Raw genomic sequence first — 24,917 nt, 5'->3', positions numbered from 1 at the left:
CAAACTTACTAGAGGCTGGCCATTAGCTGGAATGTTTCCTCTGAGCATTCAGATACGTCTAGAAAAGGTATTTTAAATCCTTGCTTCAAAAAAAAAGATAAAGGCACAAGAGCAGGCTGGACACATTAGATTAACTTGAAGTAAGCTTTTAAATGTAGAAAATAACAGAAAAAGCTAGGAAGTAATTGTTTAATCTGTAAATTGATACCAATCCTCATATAAGAAAAACAAAACAGTGTGAGTAAGTCACTGTCTTACAAGCAAGAATTGCTGTTTTTTTAGAAGGGTTGGAGGTGGATCCAGTTCTGTCCTTCTTAGGCAACTGCCTCAGGGGTTTGTGGTAGTTGTGGGGTTTTCTGGTTAAGGATTGAGTGACCTACACCTGCTTGTCCCTTTTGTATTTTGAACTGTGAAAGAACATAACATGCATAAGAATGGTCTTCCTGGGTGAAACTGAGGATCCATTTGGCTCAGTATCCTGTCTCCCAACAGTGGCCCTAAGCTTGGACAAAGTAAGAACAGAACTGTGATGTATGACAGAGGCTTTTTGTGTTTGTGGGCAGTCTATTTTGCATCACTGTGGTGAAATTTTGGGACTTTTTAGTGCTGCAGAGGAGCAGATATTCGTGAGGTTGCTCTTCTATAGTTAAGTCTCTGCAGACGGAGCCTGTGTAGCATGGGATGAGGAGCATGGCAAGGGAAGGTCTGAGTTTTGTTTTATGGTTGCATGGAATAAAATGGAACAGAATGTCCTAGCAAATTAATCTCTTGAGTGTAGTGCCAGTCCTTTTCAAGCCTTGATAAACTATTTCTTAACCAGCTGAAGTTGGAGTGGAGTAATTTTGTTCTCTCTGGTTTTGTCCCTCTAGAGATGGAACAAAATGATCCTTGCCAGATGTTTTTAGAGCTGCCTCTGAAGAGCTTTTTTTTTTTGTCTTGAGCATTGACCATTTGCATAAAAGAATTTTTTAAAAAACCTTTTCTTGAGACTTTCCTAACTACCTCAGAATTATATTAATCTTACAGAAATCACAAATATCTAGAAATTGCCTTTAGCATGCCTTCAATTTATGTAACTGATTATCTTGCCAATAATAGTGACTGTTTGGCTACATCAATGTTAAAATGTATAACTGCAATTTATAACTAATTCTGCCTATAATATATATCTACACACTTAATCTGGTTCTGGTTTTATTTAGTAAGCCATCAATATTCTTACCACGCTTTGTAAATAAACTCAAATCTCATACAATTGTTTAGTGCTATAGCTTGATATTGCTTATTAAAAACAAAACCCCAACCCCTCCTAACCTCTGTATATCCTAGCTTTAAGCTTTTTTCATCTTTCGTCATATAAAAATGACTTTTGCCAACTGTTCTTGTGCACTTCTATAGATAACAGTCTGTCCTCACGCTGTGATGGCTGGATGCACAGTAATCAATGGTCTGGTCTCTGGACCTTCTGGTCTCAACTTCAGAGTCCTGTCCCCTCCTCTGGGCTGGATTCCAGAAGGCTGAGAGCTGCTTGGACTGAGAGTGCTTCCAGTTTCATTGCTGGAACAAGTTCTACGCTGTGAGGTTTGCCTTAGTGTTATGGATGTGTTGCAGTGGGCAGTGGTTTTTAGCAAGTTGGTTTTGAAAACCTTTTTTGGAGAGCTCTGAAGAGAGTCAGAAAGACCTAAGAGCAGTGTGTGCCTGAGTTATTTGGCTAGTTTAAAAGCCTTTTTGTGTTTAATTTCTAGTTTAATTTCAGATCACCTCAGTATACAGAACCAAGAATGATTATGCCCAAGAGTGGTGACACGGGTAGCACAGAATGCTGTCCTATATGTGAAGTTGATGTTGTGGTGTTCTGTTTTACTGCTTTTTTTGAACTTAGTGGTAGCATTACATTATTTTCATGTTTTCTGGGCTATTGCTGGCCAGGAGCAGGTGTTTCTAGAAGCTAGTGGAAGTGCAGTATCTGGTGGAAAGCACTGAGTGTGTGGTGACCACAGCAGGAAATTAAACCGTGTCTCTTGCTGGTGGAATGAACTGATGAAGAACATAGTTGGTTCAATGTGATACTGCAGTGGTGCCACCTCCCTCACCCCTGTCTGAGGCATGTCAGTCAGTATAAAAACATGTGCAATTACAGCATAGGATGTTACTTGCTGAACTTAGTTGTAAAAAGGAAAACATGAAGAGGCAGTGTCACAGCTTCGGAGATTCCACCTTGTGCTTGTACACACGATCCCTGACCTTGAAGGTCCACCATATGTGTTCAGCCTGTGTAGTTTCTTTCAGAAGTCTGGCTTCCTAGCAGAGACCTTCACTACCTGTGCTGGGTAAAGGACTGACCTGGATTCATGTCAAGGATAGGACAAAGATAGGACAGTACAGAAAACTGCAAATGCCTTTTGCCTTTGCCTCCAAACTCTGGCGAGTTATGCTGGGAGTTTCCAGTCTTGTATCCTGACTGGCTCGGAAAATACTGTAATAGCAGCTGGTGTTGCAAGTCCTGACCCCCAGTTATCCTCAGAGCTGATCTGGTGTCCTTACTGCAGCTCAGACTCCGTCCTGTGGCATGTTCCAGTCCTCAGTGGCATTGCAGTGCTGCATTAGCTTCATGGACAGAGGCTTTTGAGTAAAACATGTGAGTCTGGTAGATGGTACAGATGAGGTGGGTGATCAACAGAGAGGGCTGAAACTGGTTTCTCTATTGGAAATGGTGCAGGAGCTGAAGGCTCTCTCAGCCTTCCTTCCTCTCTTTCCTTCTTTCCAAAGCTGATAAATTAAAGCTCTGCAGCACCACGTGCTGTCTCCTGTTCCTTTCTTATCCTCACCCCTGAACTGTCTTCTCTCAGCGCTGCTGCTTTTGGCCTTGAACCTCCAACCTCCCCTGTTGCTTTAGACAAAGCTTTCCTGATCCGAACGTCCTCTCTCTTCTCTCCAAACTGATTGGAACAAGCCTCTCTTGGATCAGAGGGTACTTGTTTTGCCCTGCTCTGCTACAGAAGCTTCTTGCCTTTTTGATATTCAGTCACAGCTTCCATCTCCTTTCTGACCAGCCCCTGTTTACTTTGCAGAATACAAAGTTGTCATGGCAACGGGTTACTTTTCAAAGGGAACATCTTGTCATTATATTTAATCCACTGCAGCTGAAGAGGACTGAAATATTAAGTTGTTGTTGCTATGGATACTGCTTTGTTACATCAGTTTCTTTTGTGTCACATTTCATATACAGTGTTGGGTCCTCTTTTTCCTTTCCCATAGAATAAACACGGAGTACCACTCCGTTATTATTGTAATTGCTCTCCACCAATGTAATTCAGCTTAAAAACCTACAGTGCATTTTAGTTTCCATAGCAAGAATTTTCTTTCCATTTGCAAACCCATTCCTGGGGACGTGGAGACAGTAAAAATTATTTAACAGCTTGTGTGCCCTTGCAGAGGCATCAGCTTTGTGTCCTTTTAATAAAGAAGTGCAATGCAGTGGGATCTGAAAGGGCTTCCTGCACAGCAGCTGGATTCAGCCCAGTCCTTCACCTGTTGGGGCTGGGGCAGGGAGAACCTTTGGGGTGTGAATGTAGTCAGGAAATGGTAAATGAGAGATGAAAAGGCACACAGAAATATTTCTCTTGACACACTATTTTCCTCTGTGCAATCACAGTTGGAGAGCCCTGTGGAGTTTCCCAGCTAACTCCACATGAACCATTTGGAGCAGAGGTCCCAGCCAAAGCTTTGTTCTGATCTTTGCTGATACCTCTAGGATGCTTCAGCATCCTTTAATCAGTCTTGATTCTTAGATGCTTTATTTATCATATTCAGTGTGATGCAGCTGAAGAAAAACTGGGAGTTGGGAGATGTGTGGCCCGCTTGCTTTTTCCTAGCTAAACAGAAAATAGCTTAAATTTCTGTTTTAAGTACAAAAACCTACTTGCTGGGTCTTTGGCTGCTGTGAAGCATTGTAGCTGGCAGAAACTGCATAGGCATGCTTGAAGTTTGACTTGCACTGACTAGCAGAGATGTGCCTGGGTTTAAAATGGATTTTGGAAATAAAAGAAGAACATCAGGATTTTCCTTTGTCAGATTCCTCTTCATTCCTCACAGGGAAAAATTCTGACACTTTGTAGCTAAAACAAAAGGTAGCCTGGTATTTAATGTATAAATTTGTAAATATAACATTGATCTTCTAGCTCAGTCCGTTCTTTGCATAACCTGGAAACGAGGATCATGTCTTGCAAAAGTAGGCATTGGAGAAAAACATTTTGACACGTTCTCATTTGTTTCAGGAGGCTTTTGGCACCTGTTTTAGAGTGGGTCTGCTTACCAGGAGGGCAGCATTGCAGAGACAGCAAGTCATAAGCTTGACTATTGCAAAAGTTGTGTTTGTTCCTGCCTGGCAGGTTCTCCTGTCACGTTGTCTTGGATAAGTTCCATTCAGATCCAGTGTGTAGTTCACCCACGTGTGCACCACTGAACAGCATTTCAGAATGGCCAGGAAGGTGAAGTTTCAACTTCACACGCAGTATACTTGGAAACTTTGAGGTGGAAATGTTCTTTAAGATATGCAAATGATCATGTCAAACCCTCCAGTAACCTTTTTGACTTCAAATGCTATTTAATGACTTGGATTACCCATTGTTAGCTTTTTTAGGGGCTGGCAGTTTATGGTCATGATTTAAATTTTTAAAGTTTAAAGGAAACTCTCTCAGTCATTGCTTATGATCCCTGTGAGCATCAGAGGGTGAATAAGAAACCCTGCAGGGTGGCAGCTTCCTTAGAAAATGATGTCATTCTTCTTGTAACAGCTAATTGCAAGATGAAGTCAAGCTTGCTGATTCCAGATGAAAGCTGGTGATCTGTTAGGTGCAGGTGTGTGCTCTTCCTTGCCAGTGTGTTGAGACTCACTTAAATGTCTTGTTAAGTGTTAAAATCAAAGGTTTGTCTTGTAACAGCTCTGAATTTTGTTCTCTTTTAATGAAATATGCAGAATATAAAGAAAAGATATGCATTTAAAAATGAATGTATAGGAAAAGAAGAATGTTGATCTTAAGGATATGGAATTTCCTTGGATTTGGTTGTGTCTTCAGTGCTATTTTACACAAGTCCTGGAGACTTGTTTACATTTCCAGACTGGTAGCTGCTTTCACTATCCCAAATACCACTCACTGTTCAGACACAAGTGCCTGCATAGTCTACAAGAGCTGAGTATGTGAGATTGCAGCATATTCAACTGTATTCCTTGAGAAATTATTTCCAGTAAATAGTTTTGTTTGTGTGCCTTCTTGGTGCTTGCAGTAATATATTTAATAAAGAAAAAGAGTTAAAGGGCACTCTTCAGTGTTAAAAGTTTTATTTATTCTGCTAGTCTGTTCAAAATTTGGGAAGAAAAAATAAATTGTCATGTCAGGTGTGTTATTATGCTTTCTGTTACATGCCTTTAGCTTGTGTTGTTGCCAGGGTAATTCTACTGCAACAAGAAAGAACAGTTTTTTCTTCTACCCTGTATGTGATGATGTTTTAGTAACTCCAGTCAATGGTGTGAGTAGCACAGAACCCTTCAGAGTAATTATTGCTACATGGAGGACAGTTCATTTGGAACTTGAAGTCTTTTATATAAATATCCTTTCAAAATAGTGGAAAAAGACAAGTGCCAAGTATGTTATTTAGGAGGAAAGCCCTTTTTGCATGAATTGAATTAAATTTCCTTCTGCAAATGTTGCAAGGCATGTTTTTCCTTACTTCTGTGTGATGCTATCTGATGTGGTTTTAGCAAATGAATGAACAGCAGCAATAATAATTTTAACTTCTTAAAACAGGAGCTGGATAGTTTTGCATGCGAGATCCAAAGCAACTTGAATGGTTTTCCATGAGCTCTGCCTGAAAAAGAGGAGTTGTTTTTTTTACCACTTGACTGCGAGGCTTTGTTCTTCCAAGATATTACCCCAAACACTTTTTTTTAAGGCATTTTCTCTTTCAAAATGAAAATGTCCACAAAGATGTTAAGGAGGAATGTGGCATTTCCTGTGTGTTGATCTGTAGCATAGTGCTTAGCATGTTATCTGCAGGATCTTAGGCTTGGTGTTGAAATAAGCAGTTAAAGGAGCATGATATTAGGAAAAGTCAGCTGCTTGGTGGAAGGTGATTCTCTGCATAGCAGAGGAGTTCAGAGCTGTAGAGAACTGTGGAGGCTTTTAAAGGGTCTTCTGTGTTGCATGAGATCTAAGCATCACAAAGCAGGGAGATGTGTGTCCCCTCATCAGCTGCCCAGTGCTTTCCTGCTGCTGTGAGGGCAGATCACACCATTCTCCTGTTCAACCACTTCCCTAAGAATTCCAGACTCCCTGTTGATTTTTTGTCATTTTCACTGTGGCCTCTCATACACCCTAACATATCCTTTCTTATTTTCTTAATAATGCATTCAGTTTGCCTGTCTTCCATTTCCACTGGAGGTGTAATGACAAACTATACACCATATAATTTTAAATTTCATTAGTTGTAATTCTTTTTTTTTAACTGTTTTTTTTTTTTCTTTTTATATTAGGAGGCTCAACAGTACCCAGGGTGAAATCAGAGTTGGACCCAGCCATCAGGTAAGGGATTTTGTTTGTATTTTAATATCCAGAGGAAATGCTTTTGCCACTTGATCTGCTAAGAGGACATTTATTTAAATTGAATGCATTCAAATAGAATTAGTGTGTTTTAGATTTATAATGAGTTAATGAGATGTTCATATGTCAAATGTTGATATGTTAATGATTTTGGTAGAAGTGCTGTTGATTTACTTATAGAATAGGATTGAAGGAATCTGAGCAACTATGGGAAATAAAGTAAAAATCCCAGCTATTATTAGGCACGTTCTGGAGTTAAAAAAGAATGCATCCTCAGCTGGCTTTCACCAAACAATATTTTTAATAAGCTATAAAAATATAATTTGATGGTGTTTCCAGTTATATTCAGAGTAGTTATTTTAATTTTCATAGTAAAATTGTCAAGTTGGTAGTATGTTGTCTGTATCAATAGCTTAACAGTTAGTGAAAGTGAAGGTATGGAACCTTTAGTAACATTCTTAAGGATGTTTTGCATTTAGAGGGAGAAAGTTCTTGGCAATTAAACCGGTGGTAATCTATTCACTAATCATAATAAGTGTACTGTAAATGATACCTTCAAAACAACTTCTTTCTGAAATGGTTATCTAATACTTTGGCAGGAATTAGTCACCTGTGCTGTAAGGTATAATTATCAGATGCATTATGGTGGGGGGGGGGAAAGAAGGGAGAAGGTCCACTGATTTAGAATACTGTTACTTTTTGCTTTCTTATTATTTTAAACTTCCATTGTTCTTTGACTCATTTGCTGAGCATCTGTGGTTCTGACAAATGTCATAACTAAGATGATGTATTCTCCTCCTGTTAATTAGTATAAGGTGTTATCTTAAGAGACGTGAATGGTTGATTGAAGGCTATGGGAGCAAGTCAGACTGAAGATATTTGCTGTTTTCTGCTCTGTAGTTTGAGTCATTCTATGGGAAGTGTAGAAATAGTCTCCTGCATAGTGGACTTGAGCTGAGGGAATAGGCACAGTTTCCTGCGGATGTAGCAGAACCAGAAACAACCCTGAGATCCCAGCTATCTCATCACATGGCAGGAGATGTCTAAAGATACCAGCTGGGTCTCTGGATACAGTGGAATACTTATTTAGTGGCAGACTTCATTGCACTGAGCTATCTCAGGAAATTTCTTTGTTTCTCTTCAGATTTTTAATGACTTACTGAGGAGTTAATTTTAAACTTTGTGTCTACTCCACAGAGTTTTTTACTGATTTAAAATGTTGCACACATGGTAGCCATATTCTTGCCATCTTTCTTATTAGTGTGTTCCATGAGTATGGTTTAGTCTGGCAAGCTGGAGTTGTAACAGCATCTTCCTGACAAATGAAAACTGTCTGTCTCTTTGAGGATAAATTGTCCAGCAGTGTTTGACTTCTGTGCAAGGAAGGACTACATATGCAATACAACATGGTTTGCTTTCAAGCTGTGGTGTTTCTGCAGTCTTGCTTGCACTTGGTCTGTGCACAGAAGGGCCTGGCTGGTGATGGACTGAGAGCTGCTGTTAACCCTGCATAGTTGTCAGAAAATGAGCTGCCCTTCTGGAAGGAGGAGGGCTGGGTAGAGTCAATAGATTGGGACTTGGTGCCCCATTTTCCTCTGTCTGAAGCTTGGATCAAATAGCTTCACCACCTGCTGTCTGAATGTCTACATCTGCAAACTTACATTATTCCAGAGACTTTACAAACTTTGTTATTAGGAACACTTGTGCATCCTCCTAACATCCTTAACAACTCTAATGTCTGTATTAACTCTTCCTTTTTTTTATTTCCTAGGCTAAACTTCCTGATCTGCAGCCATTTCCTTCCCCAGATGGTGACACAGTGACACAGCATGAAGAACTTGTGTGGATGCCAGGAGTCAATGACTGTGACTTACTAATGTACCTTAGGGCAGCAAGGTAATTGCAGCCAAGACACTACCAAGGTCTTTAGGATGCTGTGGTGGGGCTGTGAACTGCCCTGTGTGTGCAGTTGGCTGTGGTCACTCCTTCCTGTTCTGTGTTGGTGTACCAAGGATATCGACCAGATGGGCTGAAATGTTTAGTTTGAGGCAAGAATGCTCTGATTTGATCACACAGAACCTTTCTGTTGGCTGTGGCTTTTGGGTTTAAAATGCAAAGCCAGCAGCATGTGCTAATGGGATAGGAAGAGCATGGTTTGTGTACCATGGAAGAAGGGGAGTGACTGCTCTGAGTTACTGTGTTGGTTTCCTTCAGAACCTACAGGTTTTTTTGAATGAGCTCTAGTTGGCATTTCAGCTTCATATAAATCTTTGGCATGCCTGGTAGATTAATCAGAAGCACTAGTGGGCCTCATAATAATTCAGAGTATGAGTAAATTACTTGTAATTTGCAAGAATTCAGAGATGTGGGGAATCTGCAATTTAAGTCAGTTTTCTAACATATTGAAACCAAGATGACAACAACAGGTTTGCTGTCTCTGGTGACACTCTCATCTCATGTCTGGAGGTTATATCTTCCATAATCCTGATCAGGCTTTGGTTCTACTGCAGTGCAGATTTTTAATTGATAAAATCCACTTAGACAGGATTTTAGTTTTGAATTAATTATTCCATATGCTGAGGTGACTCAGGTTTGCATAACAAACAGCAGTGTTTGTGTTACTTGTTTCCACAGTATTACAAGGCCTTGCAGTTTGTGTAGCTAAGGTGTAAATATACTGTTTGTGTATTGCATGATGTGTGTATGGAGCAGCTGAATAACTTAAACTTTTTTCCCCTCCAACTGTGAAGGAGCATGGCAGCTTTTGCAGGCATGTGTGATGGAGGATCCACAGAAGATGGTTGTGTTGCAGCCTCCCGTGATGACACTACACTTAATGCACTCAATACAGTAAGTACACAGAACAAGGTATGGAAGAACATCCTTCCATTCATTTCTGGACTACTTAAACCATATAGGGCATCAAATATTTAGCAAGTGAAATAGATTTTTGGGATCACAATATGGGTGAGATAGTAGCCCAGGATAACATAACTTCCTCTCAAATGCCAGCTAGTTTTCAAAAACGTAACCAAAAGATCTTCAGGGATCAACTTTAGGGTGGTGACTTTAAGATGACAATCAGTGAATGTTCTGTATGGAAGCTGCTCAGATCAAGTACACCAGCTGGAGTTGTTACTTATCCAGCTGACACCTGACCTGGCTATTGGTCTTGTCATTCAGTCCAGCTACTTATTACCTAGAAGGAAAATAGGTAATGCCCTCAGATGTTTAGTGACCTCTTAGGAATTTTCTTGGCGTTCACTATTTTTGACTGCTATTGTCATGACTTCCCCTTCCCCTCAACATCATAGTATACAACAGTAGGACTTACCTTTGGTGACCTAATGGCTCTTGAGCAGTCTTTAAGCTTAGGTGATGTTTGATTTATTCATGCTTCAAAAATCTACTCTGTGGACTATTACTGTTGGTCACAATTTTTAGAAGCCAGTGAAGATTCTTTCCTTGTTTGTTTTGACTTTTGCTAGAAATGTGTTTTCTTATGGGTGTTGTGTCACATGGGATATCTTAAGGAACCTACTTTCTTGACTAACCTAAAAATGCTTAGATAGTTAATTTGTTGTCCTGACAAAACGGTGCCTTTTTAATCTTTCTGTTCATTATCTATCTAAAACCTGTCAGATTTATCTGATAAATAATTTGTGCAAATCTTACCCTGCTCTAAGTTGTGGTTTTCTTTAGAAATTACCGTGTATGACCCAGAAGATGAATGTTAAAAAAAATTGGTATGGTATGATTTCTTATTATGGAAATCCAATAAACTTCAGAGCAGTACTTCATATAAATCAGTCTTGACAAGCTCCTTTGCTAGGGTTTTATTTATGTAATAACAGATGCTATAGCCCCCAGAATGATTTATTGTTAATTATACCAGATAGAAATGAAGATCATGGAAGGGACAATACAACATATATTATCAACTCATTGAAATGATTATTCACTTAATGTTCCAGGTAAATTTTAACTCCTTTGTTTGGCTATTGGGATTTGATCTCACATATTTCATTGTAACCCTTAGGAAGGAAATAAAGTTGGCATTTGGAGTTTGCTGCCCTCCTCGTGAGTGTTTGCTGTCGTGCTGAGGAGGATGTTCTAGTTCTGGAGGTCTTTCACCACAGTATTTTTAGGTGGAGAGGAGCTTTTCTGTTCCTCTGCCATAGAACCAGAGAGCAGAATTTGGCTGGCTTGCTGAAATGAGCTGCTTTTTGTGCTTTTTTAAATATTCATGAGCAAAGATTGTTTGATGCGTGAGACCTTTAAAATATCGGTCATGTAAAACGAAAACAGGCATATTCAGTGCAGCTTTATTCTTCCAGTTTCATAACTGACAATAAGGCATGAAGCCATTTTTATTGGTGAAATGTTAGGGGATGGAAACACTTTCTTTTTTTTTTTTTTTTTTTTTTTTTTCATACCTACCCAGTTCCTCATATCTTTTGAGCTAGAGAACCATGTGGCTTCAAGGCAGAACTCTTCCTAATCAGTGAAAAGGGAAATGGAAATTGTGATTTGAGTTACTCCTGGACTTTGTTTAGGGTCACTGTGGACAAGATTATTGCATCCTGAGAGCCAACATGGCTGGTGTGAAAGTTTTATAATGAATACACTGTCTTTTTAGTGCCTTTAGGCTTTGAATGTGGGGAAGCATTGAGTTTTAATAATCAGAATACCATCAAAAAGCCCCTCAAAACACTGTTTTGGTGGAGAACCTTAGTAAGAAAATCATGCAGGAGAGCCAGGACTTAAATCAACCAGTTGTGGGGTTTTTTTTTCATTTTTTAATTTATTTTATTTGTTCCAAGCTTATTGAAATTTGGAAATCAATTGAAAACCTTAGGATTAACTCCTTTCAAAGCCAGGCTAGTTCAGTTACCTTATTTTGCTTAGCATTCTATTTGCAAGTGCATCACCCACTCTAATGGCACGTTCAGTGTGGGAAAGCATCTGACACACCATTTGTTCTCCTCCAGAGAAGGAAGAAAAGTCTTGTGCAAGTGTTGGGTTGTTTTTTTTTAAAGTGGCCAGTTGTGGTGCTAATGGGTTTTACTTGTGGATAAATTTCTTCTGTAACATGTGCAGTTGGTGGGTAACCTGGGCCATCTGTAGTGCTCATGGGGAACATGGGAAGGAGTTCTAATTTTCAAATGAAAATGGCAATGGAAAACAAGTATTTACATGGACTTGTATCACAGTGGTAGTTCTTTAAGCATGATAATCAGAAGGACCTTATGGAAACTTGTTACATAGCTTGCTACATACACACAAGCCAATGTTCTGTTAGTATGTCTTCATAGGAAAAAATTTATTGTTTTCACAGGTGTTTTCCTCAGTGTTTTTCTTCCTTTTCTTCTCCCACCCTCACAACTTTGGCTACTGTCAGGGTTGTACAGGAGGATTGTGGCATGATTGTTCTAGATTTACTAAGGATCTGCAAAGGCTTTGTGGATGGCCTTTTGACAGTAGTCTGGTTATGCAAGCTTTAACGTGACCTCCATCGTGGTGTTGTTGTGGCTCTGTTAATTTTCCAAAACAAACCATGTGCCACTTGTGGGGTGTTGTCAAGGAACATCATTTCACATGTGTAGGGCAGCTAGGGAATGGTTGAGTTAGCACAACTGAGGAGGTTTCTCCCTTGTAGAAGCTGATGCCCTAGATCTGGCAGTCCATGGAAAGAACATTAATATGGTGAATATTAAACATAAGTATAGTAGCTCCTGCTGGCAATTACTGTGGAATACGAGTTGAGATAAATCTTGGTGTAGTTTCCTCTCCTCCTTCCTCCGATTTCTTTGTCCTTCAGAGCTCTGATTTAGTATCAGATCTGCTTTAAGATCCTTTTTGTGCTCTGTACTAATGCAAAGCCAGAAACTCATAACCTCTCTTCCCCTTTGCTGCTTTTGACCTGTGCCTGCTGTTCAGAGTTTCTGCAGTCCTTTTCTCAGGGAATCCAGGTCAAGCAAGAGTTAAATTACTTCTTCATTCTCAGTATTTAAGAAGTTCCAGATTAACAATTCCTTCCCAGTGTCCTGCCATACCCACTGTTCTGATTCAAGAGTAAGTGTGAGCATCAGTTATAAAAACCAGCAGACCCTGGAAAAGAAACTGGAAGTGACAGTGTGCAAGCTTAGCATGCAAGGGTGAATCTCAGAGGTTTTCATCCTATTGGTCTGTGTGTTATTTTTGCTGAGGAAATCAAAGAGCCAGCAACTCCGTCCTCATGTGGGAAGAAAACACCACCAAAGCTGGTGTACTGCTACATGCAAGGAAGACAAAACAATCATATGCTAATATTGTATAAATGTCTTTACTAGTAGCATTGTTCTGACTTCTCCTAACACTTTATTGCATGGGAACATGTCACTATGAGTGACAAACATGACAGTGTAATATCAGCTTAAGGAAATTCAGTTCTAAGTAAGATGTCATCCAGACAAATTACTCCCTGTTTTAACTTGCCCTTAGACCAGATTTTCTTGTTCATTAACTACAGACAAGGTTGAAAGCATAAGAAATTATTTAAATATATGTTAGCATTTCTTATTATTACTAGTTTTCCTTTTGGATGAATCTTAATTAACAGCTACTCTCATGGTTCAAATGAGGTAGCACAGCACTTCAGGGGCCATCACTCTCTGCCAGGGCGTGTTGGAAGATGAAGCCACTTCGAGTGCATAAGGCAGTTTTAGCCACTTTAGATTTTTCATTCATCCTTATCCTTGCTCTGAGGGGAAAAACTTCAGCACGTTATTTGTAAGATGAGTCAGAAACTGTTGAAATGGACTGATAAAAAGGGCCAAGAGTGACTGCCATGGCTATTTTTAAAAAATAATTTGGAGTATTTTGAAAAAAAAAAAAAAAAGACCAAGGAAAAAGAAAATGGGTTTTTTAAAATGCTGTTGCAAGTTTGGCAGGTATTGGCAAGTTCTTGTCCTGGATGCTTAAAGAACACTAGCCATGCCTGTTGTGTTGACCCCACCAAACCAGGTAGCACAGGGAGCTCCCTCTGCTGTCCTGTGGTTTGCAGCTGGATCTTGAGCAGTTGGGCAGTGCCAGGGTGTGAGGAGTGGGTGTCACACAAGCATCTGGCTTTTTGCTCACTGTTGTTATCATCTTAGTGTAGCAATTGGTTATTTAGAAGCTTAAGATAGATTAGAAGTGGGGGAAAGAGATGGAAGTTAAATTTTTTTAATTTATTTTTTTCCAGCACATTGAGGACTGATTTCTATATTCAAGCTGTCAGATCCCACAAATCAAATATTTAAAAAGGCAGATCTAGTGGTAATTTTCTCGTGTAGTATCTTACTGATTTCTGTCACCTTCTCTTCTAGTTAGTTTCAAATGCTGTTGCAGGCCAAGCTGTGTCAACTCGTTACAAATCAAAATTTCCCAGTTAGCTGTGACAGAATGTTGGTAAAAAAAGATTGTTGGGCAGAGTCTTTTTGTGGCTAGTTTGGGTTCAAGGTTCCATTGTCCTTGGGCAGCAGAGGGAGCTCAGCAAAGTCATTTCATTGTCTGAGAGGGCAAGGGCAGTATGTTTTTTTTTTCTCTGATCCAGATTTAGTGTGTTGCAGCCAGTGAGGAGGAGGTAACATTTCTAAGAGGAGGGGGAAAGGAAATTCCTGGAATTAAAGGGCTTTTGGGCCTAGTGTCTTGCTGGGTATCAGACACTGTTGATAAAAAATCTTGCCATTTTAGAGGATAAGCACTTTGAAGGATGGTGCAAATTTGAAAGCAGATTTTGCTGTTTCTCCTAATGAGATACATTTATGGAGCATATTCCATTTGATAGTAGAGAAGGATGGTCTGTTGCTATGAAGAGTATCTGCATCAAACTGAAATTTGTCAGCTCTGTGACTGAAAGAAGTGGCCTGAATTAAATATTTTTATTAAATTAGGTGCTTGGATTAGAGTAATTACCCTAAAAGACCTCGCTACTCAAGCTGCCTGGCAGTCATTCTGTTTTTCATTTTCCTTGTTGTCTCTTTCCTTCTTTCTGCTCTTTATTTTCTACCTTCTTAAACACACTACAGTTTTACTGAGGTATTGGGTACCTTGACCATTGTGAGAGGAGCAAATCCCTCATTAAGAATGACAATGTTCTTAAGCCTGCACAGATTACAATGACTGGTGCTTAAATAAGGATGTTCTGTAAATATTGTCTGTGCACAAATTCCGCTGTTTTACAGTTCCACTGCAGTATCTTGGTTGCTGGCAGTGGAGAATGTCTTTTGGCTCATCTGTATTACTTGAGTATTAAAATGCTCTTGCAATATTGGTGGTATTTATGGCATGTTTGTATCTTTGTGCCCTGACAAGTGGTGTGATTTGTGCTGGAGGAGCCAGCACTCGAACCTGGAGAGCTCCAGGTGTCCCTGGAGGGGACTCCAGGTGGGAGGTGTCCCTGCCCATGCAGGGAGGTAGGATCTAGATGATCTTTAAGGTCCCTCCCAACCCAAACCACTCTATGAACTCCTGAATTGCAGTGCTCCCCTATCAGGATACATGACTGTATCCCCACTGAAGTGTCTTCTGGCCACACCATCCCTTCTGCATTCATTGGCTTTTCTGGGTCGATTTCAAAGCAGTTCAGTGCTACTTTATCACTGTGTAGCAGCAATTTTTCCTTGGAGAAAAAGCCTCTGAAATCTAACAGTGTTCTTAATGGAGTGCAATTATTTAATATTGTAGCATGAATGCAGCCTAACTCAGATGGGCTTTTCAACAGGGATCATAATGACTGTAATTGCAAAAGGATGCCTTGCTGAAGTAGAAGCTGCCAGATGCAATGCCGTTCTGATCTAAAAAGGTCACAGTAAAAGGGACATTTAAATTAAGTTATAAATTACAATTGAAGAACAATATTTTGATGAGCAAGACCAGAGATGTCAGAGCTGCAAGATATAATTCATGGGTTCATTACACAACAGAGGTGCCTGACAGCTGAGCCATGCCAAAAGAAGAATTTATTTGCAACATCACGCAGACAGAAAATGGCAGCTCTGCTGAGAAGCTGTAGTGGAAACCTGAAACCTTGTGGTAATGTGCAGACTTTATGGTAATAAGGCTGCTGTGATCTAGCCTTGTTTAATGGCTATTGTAATATAAATGAGGTTTTTGGACACGTGCACGTTTGGAATTTTTCTTTAATCTAAAATCCTGTCCTGTGATGCAGAGGTTGCTCTGTTTTCTTTTTAAAAGTGTAAGTACATTTGTGTTGATTCCCTTTGTTGTAGTTGTATTCACACATAATGTCCCAGTGGTTCAAAATTGAGATTGCAGAGCTAATGCTAAAAATGGGGATTCTCTAGATGACAGGATAGTAATGTAGTGTTTATAGCAATACCTTGAGAAGTTCAACCAGAAGTTAATGAAACCTTAGGCAGTCATCATTAGCTATTATTTATACGTTTGAGTTGCTTGCCAATAAAGTGCTTTTATATATTAAATCACTGAAAGTAATAAGCTGAGAATTAATAAGCCAGATTGAAACAAGTAAATTCAACTCTGACACTTATAAAGAAATAAATATTTTTCCTTTTTGCTGAATTATCCTGCTCCTGGCACTTATAAAAGCTCCCTCCCCAGCCCCCTCTTACTAAAGTAACATTTTCCAGCAGAATCTAAACTTACGTCAGTTCTCTTGTGTTCATGTTTGGCTTTTCTGTTACGTGACTCTTCTTTTACTTCTGTTCTTACGGGTTTTGTGGTTGCTATTAATGTAATTACTTGGTCAAAAGATAATGCTCATATTTTTAATTGTTGATTTGGGACAGTCCTGATGGGCTGTGAACTCTTCTATTTTCAGTAACCAGAGCAGTTGCCTGTTAGACCAGTCCACTCTTTCTGAGCTTGTCTGATTGAACTGCTTGGGCAACAGAGCTGCCAGGGAAAACCACGTGTTGTCCTTGAGGCAAAATAAAGATGCCCTCCAACTTTACAAAGAGGCATTGGCATTACTGCATGTTTTCAGAGGGAGCTAAGAGGGAAAAGGAACAGAAGCACTATTCTGTTCAATGTTGTCAGATTTTCTAAAGTGAAAAGTCATTTAGGTAGTGGCACGTACAGAAAAAACCGTTTGCATGGTGAGCTGGCAAAACAAACAGGCCTTTATTCTGGAAGGTGGATCTGTTCCTAATGCTGGAGTGCAAAGGAGGAGAAAAATTAATGTGTACCCAGTAGAAAAGACAACATCTGATTTTCATGCCTTGAAGTAGGCATTACATACCACAGGAGCCTTGAGAAAACAAGTTCAGGTTTCAAGTCAGTGGTGGTGTTTGGGTGTTGGCTCTGGGCACTGGCTTGGCCAGTCTGGCCTCCTGCTCTTATCATTTAGCATGTGGCTGGTGGAAGCTGGACAGAAATCAGCATTTTGCAGGTGTAGGGGTGCAGCCCTGTCAGCTGACTCTGACACAGCAGAAGCAGATGTACAAGCCATCCTTCTGTTGTACATTAGGAAATTTCACCCAGGGAACCAGGTTTGAAAGCAACAGTTTTGACAAAGTGGTCTGAGGCACTGCAGCTTCTGACAGGGCAGTGTGAGGGCTGCTGACAGCTTGGGGCTGTTGGTCCATCTCCCAGCAGATCTTGCAGAGATCAGATAGCTGAAGATGAGGGGTGGGGAGGAAATGGGCTGTTTTTTGAAGCTGAAGCATTGTTTTCTATTGTTGTTCTGCAAAGGTACATACCGTTATAATTGTTGCAGAGAGTATCTAACTTCCCTGTAGGTGCCATAGAGAAAGCTGAAAAATGAAGAGAAAACCACTCTGGCTTTAGTTTTCTTTCATGTTCCCATTATATTGGCCAAGTACTAATTTAACTGCAGTAACACCCTGTATGCTATTGTTATTTTAGTTGTTGGTAAGGAAAAGGAAAAAATCTACAGGCTGCCAGTGAAGGGAACATCAGTGTTTGCTCTAAAAACATGTTGCAGGTAGTGATCTTTGGCCAGCAGTGACCTTTTATTTTTAGAAGTACTTTGCTTTCTTTAAAAGTCCCTCAAGTCTAAATAAATTTTGAATGCCCCAATAACTTGGTAGAGGTGAAAAAGCACTTTCATCAAGTTCAAGGTCTCTTCCTACAGATACTGTGTTTGAGCCAATTTGTGTGAAGTGCAACCCATAACATACTAATTCCTTCTTTAACACATCTGCTGACATGTTTGTCCCTGTCAGCAGGAGGTATGCCCTGTGACTTTTGAGTGGCCTAATTATCTGAGGACTCTGCACTTCTGCTTTCATAGGTAACCACTCCTCCGTGGGTTTGGACCTCAGACCACCTTTTTGTGGCATTTAGTAACAATTGTGGATTGAAGTTCTTTCTGGAAGCTCAAGTCTTCAGGAGTTACTAAGGAGGCTCAAGATTATATGGAACTGAGATTTCATCAGCAAATGGTTTTCTGAACTATTGCTGAAATCATCAGCAAGTCATTTTTCAGATCTGAGGTTTTCATCACCAGATTATCTGTTATTTTTAATACATTGAGGTTCATGTGCATGGACTTTTTCTTTACTAAAGAAAAGAAAGTATTTGTTAGTCTGCTTTGTATTACAGATTGACTGGCATTCTAGACTGTCACAAGCTGTGGCATTCATGACCAGGAAACTCAGATGCTGATAAAATGGGTGAGAAGATGGGATGGCATGGCTCGTGGTACCTCAGATCCACCATTTCATGACGTGTCAGTGCCTGGTGTGAAATGGGCACTTCTTGTTCCGTGGCATTCCCTCTCCATTTATGGTGTTGTTTTTATTGAAAAAGTGAGACCTGTTTTGTAAGAAAACAGTGTACTTACAGATGCACAAGCTATTTAAAACCTGAGCTGGCAGAAGACAGGAAGTGAGAGTGAAGACTGCTTGGTGCCAGGTCTTACAGATGTGATTTCTTCTCCCAGCTGCACGAGTCCAGTACAGAGGGCAGAGCTTTGCTTTCCACTCCTCAGCCTTTGGCAGGTTCTGCTGCAGCTCTTGTGGGCTTGTGGAATGTTCTGCCCTGTCATTTGCAGAAGGATTGTGGCTCTGGAGCCATGCTGGCTTTCTTACAGTGGGTTTGTCCCCTCTCAAACCTAGATTCAACAGTGTTTCAGCTTAAATAAGTGCATTGTATATATATGTTTATAATACACAATCATACATTATGGACACATCTGTATTTTGCTGTAAATGTCATCACAGCAATCTAAGCTGCCATTTGACTTTCTTCCTTCTGTAAGTTGGTTGGTGGCTTTCAAAAGTCAGTGCATGAACCTTTTGTAGAGAGATTATTTACAGGGAGACCTGCACACATTTCTCTGCTTTCAGGGGAAATGGAATTGTATTATAATCTCCCTAAAAAAAATTCTATAGGGCCAGATATTTTTCCCCCCCTTCCCTTCTATCTTGATTCAGTTGTCTGCCTTTATTTCTCAGTAGAAATCACTTAGACTGACTTAACAGAAGCAAATTTGAGTAATTTACTTACAGCTTTTAAAAGTCTCTGAATCCTGGTACTGGCTGCAGGATGAATGCAGGGCATTGGTCTGCACCAAAGAGCTTATAGGCTGAGCTAAGAAAAGACCAGACAAAAGAAGCAATATAAGGAGCAGGCAGGATTGTCAGGAGGTGGCCCTGGGGTAGAAGGGGTCTGACCATTGTCAGAGGTATATATTTGGTCCTAATGAATTGGCTGAGAGATATAAATAGCTGAAGTGAGCAGCAATAGGAAGGTAATCTTGCCATCTTTATTTGAAGCAGGATTCTGTTCTAAAACTTGAGCCTTTTGGCATAAGAAAAATGAGAAACTTTTTTCCTCTTGAAATTAGGTTTTGTTATATTACTTCATGTTAGCAGTGACAAAGTATTTAATGTCTTGTCACTGTTCAGTAATTGTATTTTGATCCCTCTACAGTTCACCCATCCTGGGAGAAGATCAAGAACTATAGTACTTGTTAAAACCTTTTCTGAGAGTGATGAAGCTTAGGTCTAGCAGCATGGATGCCTCTAGAGGGTGGGATGCAGATGGCTTGGGATAAATTCAGGGTAGGAAGGAAAAGCAGGAGGTAATCACTGTACAGAATCATATTTTGGTTGTCCCTATTGTAAAGAAACTTTTGAAGGTCTGTCATGTTAATAAGTAGCTTTGAAGCTTTGGTTTGTTTAGCACCTGTCTGTGTAGGGAGGCTTAAATGCAAATTGTTCTCCCTTTTGGGTGTAGGAAGCTAATTCAGTTTTTGTCCTCCCAGCAATATTTCTTTTTCCTTTAGATCATTTTCAGTAGTCATAGAGCAGGCTTCTGACTAGTCCTTCAGTTCTTAAAATCCCACTGTACTTTGAAGATAGGGCAGGCTATAAATCTGCTCTGTGCTAAATGTCATCTATCAAGAGCCAAGAGATGGTGATTCTCATGGGTTCCTTGTTGAGTGTTTCTTTTCCAGTGTGGTTGTTTTTCTACCTCACCCTGATTTAAATGTCTGCTGTCTACTTCAGACAGCTTTGATCTTAGAGATGCCAAATTTATGGTAGAAAATAAGATGCACTGTAGGCTGTGACCAGCTGAAACATTCATGTCAGCTTAGACATTCCTAGTTGCTTTCTGTACTCCTGTAGCTATCTGTAGAGATTTTGTTCTTTTTCCATACTTGTTTTCAAACAACATGGTGATCTTTGCAATGCAATAAAAATAAAGACAATTTTCTGGATGGCTAAATTTGACATCCCCTGGCTTGTAGTCCCTCCTGTATCTTCATTTTTCTAGTTGGTTTTACTAATCTGAACAAGACACGCTGCATGAAATGCAACTCCTTTTGGAAAAGATTTTATTGGAGCTTTAAACCTTTTCCTTGTAATTTCTAATGTAAGAAAATATTTTTTTAAAGTTAACAAAAAAAAACTTTTAGTGCTCTGTGGGCTTAGACACTGGGGGAGTTCAGGAAGGAAGAGGAAAAACTTGTTTCAATGCTGTTTCTTCTACTAATAAAACCTCATTTAGCCTTCAGGTTGTTTAAATTTCACTTCATATATCAACAGTGAAAATAATGAGGTACAGCACATCTCATGTGGCCCCCTTGAGTGGTTTTTCTCCAATATCAGGTCACTGCTAATTCCACTGAATGATCTATTTGTCTTCTTTATTTTTTAGCTACATGAAAGTAACTATGATGCTGGAAAAGCCCTGCAGCGCTTGGTGAAGAAACCTGTGCCAAAACTGATTGAGAAGTGTTGGACTGAAGATGAAGTGGTAGGGAAATTAATTATTCCCTTGAGTCTTCTAGATCTCATTGCTTCTCTTGCTTTTTTCTTTTGTGTTTCTAAAGAGGTTATTTCTGTGTGGGAAAGAAGAGGGGCAAATGATTTGCTGCACAGGATAAATTTTTACACAATTTTGAGGTCACAGGCCCTGGTTTGATATGAAGAACTCTATTAGATTGGGGAAAAGACCCTTCTATTAGAATAAGAGAGGAGAAGATGAAGTGACTGTTTTAGAGAGGATGCTGTAGGGTGAATGAACAGCTACAAAGTTTCTGGACTGTAAATCTCACTTTCACCTCCTGGAAGGCTGGTCACATTTGTTAATTGGATTAAGACGAGATGTAAAAGGCATACAAAGAATTGTCCTTGATTTTTATTTTCCTGCTGGTATTGGAGCATGCTTACAGGGTCAGCTCAAGTTGGCTGAGGGGAAGTTGGATATCAGTGTTTCTCCTAAGCTGTGTTTGAGAGTAAGTCCCTTCTTCCCCTCACGCTGAATATTAGAAAGTATTTACTTGGCATAGTTCTTGATGGATGAGTCTTTGATGAAGAGGAGACAAAACCAGATTATCTGAGAGCTGGAATTTAGCTGTGCCATCCACATTTACTTTAAAAAATGTAAAAATTGGCAGGCTCCAAAACTGTACTGAAAAGAGGGCATTTATCTAATACGTAGCTCCCAAAGTAACGTATGGATGTGATGATTTTGAGGCATGCAGGAAAGATACAGGATTGTGTCCTTACAAGCATGGACCCGGAATCACTCAGGGATTTGGACTCATACAGTTTAACATCCTGGTGCACTTTTAAGGCTTATCAGCTGGCACAAGTCAGTAGTTACAGTGCTGGTTCTTCCTTAGGGCTGCAATTTCAGCTTGTGCTGGTTGTTTTTCTAGCTTTTGGGGTTGTGTTGCAGGAGGGAAGGAACATGGAAACGTGACATTCTTTCCTTTGGACAGAGGTTGAGGTTTTTGGTGCATATGGCTTTGGATTGAAATGTTACTGATGTTGTTAGCCTGCTAAAAGGTACTGCTCTGCTGTCTGATTAGTGGGAAAAGGAGTTTTGACCCAAGAAAGATGCCTTCATAAAAACTCTGGTTATCAGAGGGGTTGTGCTGCTAGGAAAGCACTTCACACTCCAGTGGACCACGTTTGTTTTTAGGTATTTTTCCAGAATTGGGGGAGATGCTATCTGTGTGAGAATTAGAATCACAGAATCACAGACTGGTTTGGGTTGGAAGGGACCTTAAAGATTGTCTAATTGCAGCCCCTCTGCATGGGCAGGGACACCTCCCACCAGACCAGGTTGCTCCAAGCGCCATCCAACCTGCCCCTGAGCACTTCCAGGGAAGGGGTTTCCACAGCTCCTCTGGACAATGTGTTCCAGTGTCTCACCACCCTCATCCTGAAGAATTGCCTCCCAGTATCTCACCTACATCTCCCCTCTTCCAGTTTTGATCCATTCCCCCTTGTCCTCTCCCTCCCTGCCCTTGTCCCAAGTCCCTCCCCAGCTTTCCTGGAGCCCCTTCAGGCACTGGAAGGTGCTCTAAGGTCTCCCTGGAGCCTTCTCTTCTCCAGGCTGAACACCCCAACTCTCCCAGCCTGTCTCCAGAGCAGAACTGCTCCAGCCTTCTGATCATCTTTGTGGCCTCCTCTGGACTTTCTCCAGGAGCTCCATGTTCTGTGTTGGGAGCTCCACAATTGGACACAGTTCTCCAGGTGGGGTCTCATGAGAGACAAGTAAAGGGGGAGAATCATCTTGTGGTTCTTTCTGCAGCTTAATTGCTGCAATTGTGAGGTTTCTGCTGGCTTGATTTGTATCTGTGTGATAGGATGCAACTGTGCTTACTCAACAGTTTTCTGTCGGGTTGTAAAACCCAGAATAAATCATGTGAAGTTGGGAGCAAATGGCAGATTCTTAATCTGCTGACACCTCGTAAACAAACAGATTCTTAAATACTGCATTCAACACAAGATGCATTTTCTGGCGTTACAGCCCTTTGTCATACCTTGCAGCTTAAGCTGGCACACAAGTACTTGAGTGTTAAAAAAAAGTGAAACTCGTGTGTTTTCAGTACCCAGGAGGAATGCTGAACAAGTTCCCTTGGATCACATCCTAAAAATATTTTGCATTCTAATGCTGATGTTAATAGTGCTGAACAGAATAGATTTATGTGAAATGTAACGTGTAAAATGACAGCACCTCTTCAGCAAGCTGACCAGGTGTGTCTGGCTTTGTGAAAATGGAAAAATATTATGTTTCTTAGCTCAATAATTGGGCTGCAGCGTGCACTGAAATAGAAAATCAGATGACTGGAAGTTGGTTATGATCAAACATTTGTCACAGAAGAACTTCAGACTGGCTTATGGTTTTTTCCTTCCACTGTGGAAAAGCCTCTTCTCTCTCATGTACCATATTGGAATAAGCAGGGATAGAAGTTCAGCTTCTCATGGTGCAGACAGCATTGCTCATGGAAAACTTGCAAGAGAAGTTTGTTGCTCTTTGTTTGTCCTTTGAATGCAGGAATTTTTAAGCTAGTTAATTGGTAAAGTATTGAAAGTAGTAAATAAAAATTAAAACAAGTGGTCTTGTTAAGCTGCTAATGAAGTTGCAACTGTGCTGTAAAACAGAACTGATCAATAATGGGTGCAACTTTCTTGGTCTCTTAGCATTTTTTAATTATTCAGACAATGGCTGGAGAGGCTTTTTTTTAAGCTCCAGTTTCTCTGTAAGTCTTTCAGGGAGTTACTGCAGTGAATTATGTGTGCTTGCTCTGTCCTCATGTAAACCTTTTTGCAAGCACTAGATTAGGGGTAGACAAGGCCACATAACCCTGTATTAAAGCAGGTTTATTCTGAAATCCAACAAAGAGCCTTTGTGTGTAGTGAGGAGACTGCCTGAAGGCCTCGAGTGAAAGAGAATCATGTGCTAACACCGACAGCAAAGGAAGGAGAGGATGAGTAAAAAGCCTAAAACACAGTTTCCTGATAAGATTTACAGTTATCTTGTCATAACAGGGAGTTTTGTTTAGGGAACTGCCTGTCGGAACAAATACTTCAAGTGCTCTGCTCTGTGCTTAGGAAGCTTGTGTTCCTATTGTTTTAACCTCTGTTTTCTCTGCAAACCTTCTTTCCCACATTCATGATGAAGTTATACTGGGCCAGTAGCTCATTTTTCTGTGTAGATCTTTTCATTCTCCTGTTTTTTTTCCATTCTCTGTGCTGTGGATGCCAGAGCTGCTGCAGCTCTGGGGTTTTTGATGAGGGATCCATGTGAAGTGATCGAGGATAGACTTAGGAATGAGGAAAAGCAAAGTTTATTGAGGAGTGAAACATTACTCCAAAAGTGCAAACTCTGTCATTGCAGAATAATGATAATTGACTCTATAAATCATTGTCAGTCTCGGCTCATTTTATCATATTTGTTCTTGTTCTGTTCCGTCCAAGTTTCCAGAAACACTTGGCAGCCCTCCAGCCTCAGCAGAGCCAAAGAGCAAACTGTGCTCTTATTTATAGACACCAAAGCTCCACCTGCAGAACTTCATAGCCTGTTTGGCCCTGGCGGTTTGTAGAAAACTCCAGATTAAAGCAGCTGTACTGCACTTCTGAGCGTTTCTGAGGCTTGCAAGGGAAGTTTCCTTGGTTTTGCCTCAGTGAGCCTCAGGAAAACTTCCTGCCTGATACAGAGGGAGACAGAGCTGCATAGGAACTGCAAAACAAAGTATTTTTCAGACAGCAAACTTGAAGTCTGGCCCAAACAATTTAATTTCAGTGAGAACCTTATTAAGTGTCCCCGCCTATCTCATGATGGCAGGTGATCAGCAGGAGGAAGCCTTTAGTATTGTGGCTGGCTGGTAACCCAGGAGAGAGAATTCTGAGGGAAGTGGAAGACCCAGGTTCAAACCATGTCCCTATTTGTCCTGGATTTAGAATTAGTCACAGCTTGTGGGCCAGCAAATATCTACTCACTGAATTTTTCCTACTTGTATAAACAAGCAGATGCCACATCAGGTACAAAGCTTTGGTTAGGTGACCTCCTTAGCTGAGAAGTTTGTAACATGTAACCCATTGAAAT

The 24,917-nt window shown here is 40.3% G+C and overlaps 1 protein-coding gene across 6 annotated transcripts in view; it reads left to right on the top strand.

Annotated features, from left to right (window-relative positions):
• RERE (arginine-glutamic acid dipeptide repeats) overlaps positions 1 to 24,917 on the top strand; it is a 216,681-nt gene that overhangs the window by 120,472 nt on the left and 71,292 nt on the right. For all 6 annotated transcript variants that reach the window (XM_051637085.1, XM_051637084.1, XM_051637082.1 and 3 more), the window contains 4 exons: positions 6,533 to 6,581; positions 8,371 to 8,495; positions 9,350 to 9,449; positions 20,733 to 20,831. In XM_051637085.1, coding sequence (XP_051493045.1) covers positions 6,533 to 6,581; positions 8,371 to 8,495; positions 9,350 to 9,449; positions 20,733 to 20,831 — 373 coding nt within the window. The remainder of the gene's footprint in view (positions 1 to 6,532; positions 6,582 to 8,370; positions 8,496 to 9,349; positions 9,450 to 20,732; positions 20,832 to 24,917) is intronic.

This window comes from Apus apus, chromosome 20 (genome assembly GCF_020740795.1).
Source record: "Apus apus isolate bApuApu2 chromosome 20, bApuApu2.pri.cur, whole genome shotgun sequence".
Taxonomy (NCBI): Eukaryota; Metazoa; Chordata; class Aves; order Apodiformes; family Apodidae; genus Apus; species Apus apus.
Note: the sequence above shows the minus strand (reverse complement) of the source record. Positions and strands in the feature narration are given on the sequence as shown.